The sequence below is a fragment of the Lygodium microphyllum genome, chromosome 7 (genome assembly GCF_053477565.2).
Source record: "Lygodium microphyllum isolate KBCC chromosome 7, Lygodium_microphyllum_v1.1.10, whole genome shotgun sequence".
Lineage (NCBI taxonomy): Eukaryota > Viridiplantae > Streptophyta > Polypodiopsida > Schizaeales > Lygodiaceae > Lygodium > Lygodium microphyllum.
In genome coordinates, this window is record NC_141141.1 from 151688735 (window position 1) to 151698972 (window position 10238).

Genomic DNA, 10238 nt, shown 5'->3' on the forward strand with positions numbered 1-10238 from the left:
AATGGTGCTCTGGGAATGTTCAAGATGTTTGTTGTTTGTAATATTTTATACTAGATCTTGAGCTTTATGTAGTAGTATTTTTGAATAGCCTACATAATGAGCACACTACAATATTTTTAGTATAAATCCTTGGTGTATGTTGGTTCCCAACTAGTTCTTAATGGATCATGTGTGATGTGTGTTTGCACCATTTCTAATAAGAATCAAGCTTGCAAAACTACAAGTGTTATGTTCTTTGAACAAATTAGGTATCAATATAAGGTAATATTTAAAAGTTTTATAAATGCTTAAAATTTACATTGTTCTGTTTTTGCAATGGAGAGTGAATATATGTGGATTCGTTGTTTTTCTACAATTTGACAAGATTAAGACCATATATGACGTGGTTGTGCAAACTACAAACATTATCATATCTTCGTGTGGATGCATTGTTAATGCGCACTTTGTGATTCTACAAGGTATTGCAACTAGCATGTTAGATGTATATTTGCAAAACTACCATCCATTGTATTTTGATTGTCATTCTTATTGATGGAATTTTGCATGGCATGCTACTATATAACCTCACAATATCAAAATTACACAAGGATATGAGTGTAATGGCAACTAGAAAGAGGTTGGACGTTGCGTAAAAAGCACATATTTTGCAAAATGCGTGAATTATTTTGCAAAACACGTGAATTTAAATTTGGTCACTATACAAAGCTTCCCACTAGTTTGTAAACAGTGTTGCATGATACTATATTCTTTTGAGGTCATAACAATGATCGTGCATTGGCTACCTTAGTATTTTGGTTGATAATGCATGTCCTTTGACATACTTACATTAGTTAGTTGGGCTTTCAAGAGCGAGACATGAGGGAGATTAAGGATAATGTTAGTTGTGAGACACGAGGGAGATTAAGCATGATGTTAGTAGTGAATTGTGGTTGATGCGTATTTAGTTTAAGTCATCCACTTCGATTGACCCTAGGAAAAACGTACATACGAATGTTTGATCAAACGGGATTATCTATATTATTAGCACCGTCAAGAGGGGCTCATGAGCGTACATGCATGACGATGTATCCAATAACGGAGGTTTTGCGGTGTCGTGGATGTGACAGGTAGGGCCCAGGGGCGATTGGGTTGCGTTGGTTATTAGTGCATATAGTATTGGAGTCGTCGACACAATAGTACGGCCTAAGGTGAGAGGCACGTGGATTTGGCGAACCCCACCCGGGAGTTCTCGAGGTCGTGCTCGATCCAGTAGTTCTGCTGCTGGTAGTTGCCGATGATGTTGGTGTCGTCGGGAGAGTAGGGACCTGCATCCACAAAGGCTGTACAGACAGTCAGGAACTTGCGATCGCGGGAGACGGACTCGGCCACCAAGGCGCTGTGGGGCGGGATTTCGAGGTCGACACCCCCCAGGAAATGGAAGGTGATGGTGGGGATGGCGGGCGGCTCGTGGGAGGACGCGGAGCTGTTGTAGCACAGGCCGGTCCCCTCGACGGAGACGGGACGGAGGTGAAGAGTGGCGCGACGGAGAGCCTTGATGAGGGGTTTATAGGCCGGGGTGAAGAGGGAGGTCAGGCTCGAGCCGGAATCCAGGATGGTGCCACCCCCGCCGTCGGAGTCTGGCAGCAGGACGGAGCTGTGGATGGGCAGGACGGACTTTCCGACGGAGATGGCGCGCAGGCCGACGTAGTAATAGAGCTTCCCGAGGGGCGCGAAAGGGGAGAGGAAGGGGGTGTAGCGCATGGCCTGCGAGACGGCGGCCGGGAGGGAGTAGTTGCCGAAGAGGATGGTGCCTCTTCGGGCGAGGTTGCGCCGGTCAGGGAGGCAGTAGGCGAACTTGTGAGGCCATTTGGTGGCCCGACCGGAGAAGAGGGTTTTCAGCTGCGACGGGAAGGAGAAGGGACCGGCGCTGAGGCCCATGAGGCCCTTGACGGACTGGCCGGAGACGGTGTCGATGGTCCTGACGGAGCAGCCGAAGATGAGGCGGCCGGCGAGCTTCTTTGACGGGGCGAGGTGGAAGACGTCGACGGAGAGGAAGCCCTCGTTGCCGGAGCCGTCGGCGTAGTGGATGCGGAAGGAGCAGGAGCTGGAATCAGATGACGACGGCGGCGTTGACGATGCTGATTGAGATGACGATGTCGGCGACGAGGAGGAGGATGATGGTGATGATGCGTTGGCGTCCAGCCCGCAGCCCGCCCCCGAGAAGCCGAGGCTGTCGTGGCAGAGGGCGGACGTGCATGAGAGCCTCTTGTAGGTGGAGGAGCGGGCCACCGTGAAGGAGGGCGCAGAGCCCGTGTCGATGCACACCTCGCACGGCTTGCACTGCGCCCACACAAGTTCGCTGCCGGTGTCCATCAGGAACACCAGCCTCTGCGCGGGGCTCCCCACCGCCATCGTCAGGTAGAAGTCGCCCTGCCGCTGCCCCTCGTACGACACCTGCCCCCCGACTATACTTGGCTGCGGCTGCCTGCTCCGTACCCCCCTCCCCGCGGCTACGAAGTCCCGCAGCGGCATGCTCTCCGGCAAGTCGGTGCAGTCTGTCTCTGGTCCCCTTATGACAGAACCGGGAGCATCTCTGTGAATCAACTCGAAGCCGAGCGCCTGAGAGTGCACTACTGCAGGAGCTGGCGAAGAAGCTGAAGAAGTAGATGACGATGATAACAATATGGAAGAGGAAGGAGAAGAAGAAGACAATGATGATGAAGATGAAGATGCTGTATAGATTGCAGCAGCAGCTGCTACTGCTGCCGCACGGGCAGCACACTCACAGTGAATCCAAAGAAGCACCAACATGAAGTGAAAGCAAACTTGGAAAACAATCGTGATCATGATTGCTTTCGTGCAGCTGTCAGAACGAGCTGAATAATATTATATCCAAGGCCATCTCATATATATATACATATAATGTATGTGCAGGCATGCTAGGTAGTATCTTATCAGGCATTGTCCTTCCAATGGGAAAATCCAATCCCTCTGCCGCATGCTGATCAACATCAACTAGATTTGGCTCAATATTCTTCAAGGACAAGTGTATCAAGAACGTATTAATTAGCTCAAATCTCAAGTCAGGAACCATGCAAGCCAGCCACCGAATAACACTCTTCCATGCGCCTTGACCTGCACAGCCTGTGACTCGTCTCTGGCCACGTCAACCGGCGCACACAAGAATCACAGTTTACGCGCTTCAAACTGCTCCTCCTACTTTTGTCGACTTATTCCGAAACAGTTGACAGAAAATTCCTTTTTTGATCTGTTAACAAGGTCGCTAACAGGTTAATGAATACGCTTCCTAATTCCCCATTAGGAAACCTTAACAACCCTTAGAAAATATCACAGTCTGCGTTAGGATGATTAGCAAGCAACTAATGACAAAGACCACGACACGTACAATGAATGGAATAAACTGTAGTCGATATTCCCCTTACCTTCTTACATCGTAAGCATTCAAAGCCAAAGTGCATTCGCAGAATGCTTGAGTGGCTTGGAATTCGGGGGTCTTAATCGCAATCAATCTGTCAAGCGCAGACGATGGCCCCTGCCATTGACAAACGGCTTTAACAGAAACTAATCACCACAGTTTACAAAAAGGCTTTACATTCACTCAAAAGAGGATTTCGCAAGCAAAACCCCGCTAAGTGTACCCTTAAAAAAACAAAACAAAAAAGACATTCGGAAGCATGAACACCTCGCCTAGGGAGGGCCCAAAAAGTTGATCAATGATCTCTCGAGGAATTCGAATCCTTTGGAAAAGATAAAGTAGAAAGACATTGATATATAAAAACACATCCTTTTGATAAGATGATAAACCCAATGTCTCACCTTTCATGTAGTAAAGTGTATGGACAACAACATCCGATGTAACCTTCAACTCCACTAGTAGAAGAACAAACACCACTATGCTATTATTGTACAAGGATATGATCAGTTTCACCCCACTTTGCTTGGACTAAGTTCTCAAAGAAGTTTCTGTGTAGGAGGGTTCACAATGTATGTGTAGGTATTAGCATTAGTGCTACTATACATTCTAGAATGTACTTGCTAGTAGATGATCTAGAACCTCTCTGTCAAACCCTTCGCATAAGAGATTTGGGAATAATAGAACGCACTAATGGCTTAACTTTTTGGTGGTGATAATAAGAGCAAAAGTGTACATTCTGAAGTTAAGCTTGACATATTTATACCTTTGCATCTTGCATGTCCATTTTGGCCGTCTTAACTTAGCCCATAGTAGTGTTTGTGGGGTGTTAGAGATATATGTACACCAATGCATCATGTTTTGGTATGATAAATATGCCGTTGGATAACATTGTACGTATACATAATAGTACACTTCCTCACTTCTTCTCCAAGTACACATGTAATAAGCCAAATGAGTTCAAAACTCGGATACATCCCCTAAGGCATCTTTCTAATTTCAACTCTTGTGAAAGAAGAAAAACTAAACATGGAAATAAATACATAATTTAATGCACATGGACATTGTTGGTCAACAAAGCTCAATTGTATGTGCATCATAGAGCTAGACCTGCTAAAGTACCAACTTAATTGTTCATGCCACAACATAGTTGATTCACTACTATTAGAGCCAAGACTATTTGCATTGTCATCCAAATAGTGGTGTTCATTTACCTAGAAAATATGGCAAGTAATTCTAGATCATGGCTAGATTGGTTTACTTCAAAAGCTCGAATAACATCAAATAAAAATGTATTGTGCCATGTGGAGCTATATGTATTCTCCCATGGGGAGGTCAGTCATAAATATATGTATCATGTGGGTTTAACATAAGGGATTTTAAAAATATCATTTTTATACATTTTTTACATTCAAAGGGGTCCCATATAAAGAGGTTACTTACATATTGAATAGAAAAGGGTTATGCTTTATTAAGGAAAAATTCATAGATAAGGATATTTTTAAATAGGCATTGAACGCACGTGATATATATTTTTAAATAGGCATTGAACGCACGTGATATAGAGGGTATACATATAGTGAATTACTCAGGTGTATTCTTAAGGTTAAGATAGGGGAAAGTGCTCCATATTGTTTTGCCCAAACTTTGACTATGGACTTCATGGGCAAAATTCACTAGGATGTCTTCTTTTTGTAGTATTGGGACCTCAATATTCCACCACATCCATAAACCATTTCACATTGAAAATGCATAATAATGTGCAATGTATCCACTAGATTATCACATCACTTTTCCCTTCAAAACTTGCAACCACATGAGTAATCACAAGAGAATTGTATGAATTATATAATATGACATGGCATAAAAGTAATAAAATTATGCATGAACTTAAAACGGGTCATGCTTAATTTGACCATTACAACACACTAGTGTATGTATGAGATGTGCCCAATGTAATGGTAACAACTTTTATGAGCATCCTTACTTAATTTAACCATTATAACACACTAGTGTATGTGTGAGATGTGTCCCATGCAATGACAACAACTTTTATGAGCATCCTTACTCTTGTATACTCCCACTCTTTTTTGTGATTAATGAAAATTCCCTCTTCTATTTCAATCTGTCAAGATTGTGGGAGAGAAGGAAGGAGTCTCACTTGTAGCTTTCTTGCTTACACAATGGGGGAATACACACACAGGTGGAGGCTGAAAACAGTTTTCCTCTTCTTAGTTGTGTAAGCCAAAAAGAACTCAAATACATAGAAATAGAAGAACCCTATATATGGGTCTCAAACCAAACTCAACTAACTAAGGTGGCATACTAACTGAGCCACGAACTAGAGTAGATAAGGATAGCTGTCATCTAGCTATTATTCATGGGCGGTGTACCAACCGCATCTACAGCTAACAAGTTGGTGACATAAATGCACAACAGTCACCCTGGCATATCACGAGTGGAGCTCGATATCTCAACACTCCCCCTCGAGCTCAATCCCAATTCCTGCACACCAAGCAAGTCTCTGAACTTGCGTAGCTTCTCTGCGCCCAATGCCTTTGTGAATATGTCAGCTACCTGATCCTCTGTGCTGACATAGACTAGATCAATAAGACCTAGTAAAACCCTCTCCCGTACATAGTGATAATGCACCTCAATATGCTTTGTTCTAGCATGATAGACTGGGTTATTTGCCAAGTGTATACTGCTCATGTTGTCACAATAAATGACAACTGGCCCATCTATAGGCTGATGCATATCATAAAGTAGCTTATACAACCAAGCTACCTCACATGCAGCCATTGCTGCACCCCTGTACTCAGCCTCTGTGCAAGCCCTGCTCAACCATTGACCAACAGAAACCAGGTTCTTGGTGATATTCGGGACATGAAATACATCCGACAGGTATTTCTTTTTTCCATCCTGCATAGACAAAGGAATTTTTCCAATCTGCACAATAGGATGTGCAATATCATCACCAGTCTCCACAAATCCTGGTTTTTTCATTTTCCTTGCATCCTGCATCCATTTTGCATGACCTGTCATGTGGTTTGATGCACCTGAGTCAATATACCACACATCGTTGCTTTCTTCTGCACTTGTCACAGAATTGGTCATGTGCTGCACCATAAACAAATGCTCATTTCTGTCATCACCCTGTCTATTAGAAGATGCATAATTCCCTTGTTACAATTTTCCATTCATGATGTCATTCTGCTTTTTATAACAGTCTGTAGCCATATGACCCATTTTACCACAGTAGTAGCATTCAACATTGCTGTTTGCATTTTGGCCTCTTTGCCATCCACCACGACCTCTTTGGCTCCCCCTGCCTCTAGAGTTACCACGTCCTCCTCCATAGGACTGGTTTTCTTGAGTTTGCTGCATATTCTGATTTCTACCACGGCCTCTAGATCAACCTCCTCTACCTCTGTCTCTACCTCTTCCAGCATTTGAGTAGAAGACAGTTTCTTTTGAAGTTCCTCCTGAAGAAGATGCACCACCATTTCTCTGCTCCTCAGAAATTAGAAGAGCAATCAACTCCTCAAAATCAGGAAATCTTTCACGGACGGAAATGGATGTTCGGAACTGTGCATAATCCTTTCCTAGACCATTCAAGGTCACAGAAACTAAATCATCATCTTCCACTGGCGACCCAATGGAAGCAAGTGCATCTGCAATCTTCTTCACCTTCATGTGGTAGTCATTGATGCTCATACTTTCTCTTTGCACATTGTGCAACTCTTGCTTGAGCTGCATTTTCTTGGCTTTCGTATTTGTGCTATACATTTTTGACAAAGTATCCCATGCCTCCTTTGGCATACTTGCATCCTGAATATGCACAATCATAGAGTCTGAAATATTGATAGACAGCCAGTACATAACTTTTCTGGCTCTCTCATGCCATCCTTTAAATGCCTGCATTTGCTGTTGATTGGGAACATCAGGAAGAACTGGTTCTTCTTCATTTCCTGCAACGAATTCCCAATATTCTTTTCTCGTAAGGAAATTCGTCATTCTAAACTTCCATGCTTGGAAGTTGTTCTTGTCAAGCTTTTCAGTGAGACAATCTGTGAAAGAGAATCAGATGCCATTACAGAACACTGCAAAAAATTCTATCACTGCAAAAAACACAGCTTCAGCCTCACAAGGGCAAATCTGCAAAACTGACGAAAGTAGTATTTGACCACACAGTCACTTCCTAGTGACGATTTTGCATCAACAGGCAACAAGGATGATTCTGTAACTCCCAATGTCTCTGCGCACAGGCATACGATACAATTTCTACAATAACTTTTCACCGACATGTAGAACAGTGGTCGCACAGCCTTTTCCTAAGTGCGTGCGGAAAACTTCCGCATCCAAAATAGGCCCCGAAATGCCCTCTTGCTACACCACGAAGGGCGTCTCAATCTGAGACAATGCACTCTTGCACTTTCCGGCTGTGCTACCTATAGAGACTTGCTCCCAAACTCGAAAAATGAAAGCAACACTGGTCCTCTTACCAGAACACCACGAACTTAGTTTGCTCTGACACCATGTCAAGATTGTGGGAGAGAAGGAAGGAGTCTTACTTGTAGTTTTCTTGCTTGCACAATGGGGGAATAGGTGGAGGCTAAAAACAGTTTTCCTCTTCTTAGTTGTGTAAGCAAAAAAGAACTCAAGTACATAGAAATAGAAGAACTCTATATATGGGTCTCAAACCAAACTCAACTAACTAAGGTGGCATACTAACTGAGCCACGAACTAGAGTAGATAAGGATAGTTGTCATCTAGCTATTATTCATGGGCGGTGTACCAACCGCATCTACAGCTAACAAGTCGGTCACATAAATGCACAACGGTCACCCTGGCATATCACGAGTGGAGCTCGATATCTCAACACAATCTTCCCCATTTCAGAATGTAACTGATCCCAGATAGTATAATTTACAACTTGAGAATCTTTGACATACAATAGATGAATCCCAACACATTGTCGTAGGACATTATGTGCAAGATATAAAAGCATTAGAAAAGTTGTATCTCAAAGACTTTAGTGGTATGCATATAGGTCACGGTAAGATGGATCTTTGGGAAGTTTACCTACTACAATGACTTACCTGTGCATGAATTGACAAGTACTTAACTTGTCATGAAGAGGGAAAGTTGTAAATCATGCTAAAACTTGGAGAAAGTAAAGTTTACTTGTGATTGAGAGTTGGGAACGTAGGAGGTAAGTAGTAGTAGGCTTAATGAAGACTTATGGGTGAAATTTAAAAAAAAAAACATAAGAGGAAGTGGATTGGAGAAAAAATGTGAGGAAAGGGAGAAGAAGGATTGTGCAAACAAAGGAGGGAGAGTGGGGAAGCTTATGTATGAACAAGTGAGGCTTGAAGAAGGGGAGAGTTATTACTTAGGGAAGACATAGAACATAAGAAGTGACAAACACAACATGAGTTTTTGAAGGAATTTGTGGCCTAATATCAGAAGTAAGAACAAGGCATGTATGCTATCCAATGCAATAAACAACTACAATGATAAAATTCAAGCTACTTCTAAGTGCTTTCAGGTCATGCACAAGAAGTCTCCTCTCAACTATGCTTGGTAGAGGCTTGATGCTTATCAAGAGGAGTAAGTGAGTGAATTTGGGATTGACTAATTTGAAATTTAGTTTTATGTTATTATAGTAGTATATTACTTCTATAATCATTTTTCATCAATCTCTATAGAGTATTGAACCACTTATAGGAACCATATCAGTTGATTTAAATTGCATCTTGGATAGTGAATTACTCTTTTTTGTTCGTGTAAATTACAAAGAATAGGTCCAAACTTAGAGATTGAAGATATTAAAGGGTTTTCCTTAATTCCCATGCATACTATTAGTGGGAAGCCTTCCTAATTGATGATATTTGATAGTTACTACATGTATCTTGGGTTTTTCATGATATATAAAGTTTTTGCATGGCATTAGATTGAAGCTTCTGTACATCAAAAAAAATTTCATTATCAAGGTTTCTTTTGAGTGATTGCCTTAGATAGATTGGGTTATTTCCCTAAAACACATGGTTTGAGCTATTGTCTCATTATTGATTATTATTTGCTAACTAAGGCAATCTAAGGCTTCTCTATAGATTCTTGTGCTGATTCTTAAATCTTAATAATTTCATTTTCTTTCTTCTTAATTTTTATATCCATATTCTTAGCACCTCTTCACTTTGAACCCCTATGATTATGGCCTTCAACTAAATATGCCCGAACGACCAATTTGAAGGCCCTTAAAAGGGTTGTAGGATAGGTAATGCTTTGGGTTTCTCTACAAGAGCATTTGATGAGATTAGACAGTTTGATACAGAGATCGAATATGTATTTATAGTTGCAACAACAATAGTTGCAACAGCAATACTGGCTCCAAGCATATGCAAAGTTGGAATTTGCAATCATAAAATCTTTGCACTGTGTTGAAAGTGAATTGAAATTATCCAATGGTCACAATATTTTGGCTTATTTACATTTGTATATAGTTAAGATGGAATTTTATGGGGTTGCATAGCTTGCATGGAGGCAATATGTTGTTAGGCTCACCATGCATGAATTAAAGGTACATATTACAAAATGGTATCTAAAGGATCCACGTTGGAGTGAGTTCAAAAAGGGATTAAGAGAAGAAATTTTCATTGAGGATGTTGGCTTGGTTACTCACGAGACATTTATATAATGGGCGACTAAGCCCAACAAGGATCTTAGAGCTACTAAATTGTTACATGGATTTGAAAGCAGATATGATCAGTTGGAAACGGTTTGAGTAGCATGCTCTAGAATCAAAAGGTTGATATGTTTTGGT

The 10238-nt window shown here is 41.9% G+C and overlaps 1 protein-coding gene across 1 annotated transcript; it reads right to left on the reverse strand.

Annotated features, from left to right (window-relative positions):
- Positions 1-652: 652 nt before the first annotated feature.
- LOC148034086 (aspartyl protease 25-like) lies at positions 653-3543 on the reverse strand. The gene is made up of 2 exons (XM_087682078.1): positions 3423-3543; positions 653-3247 (listed from the first exon to the last, which is right to left on the reverse strand). Exon 2 carries the CDS (start codon positions 2824-2826, stop codon positions 1183-1185), a length of 1644 nt encoding a protein of 547 aa, XP_087538204.1. The 5' UTR covers positions 2827-3247; positions 3423-3543; the 3' UTR covers positions 653-1182.
- Positions 3544-10238: the final 6695 nt, after the last annotated feature.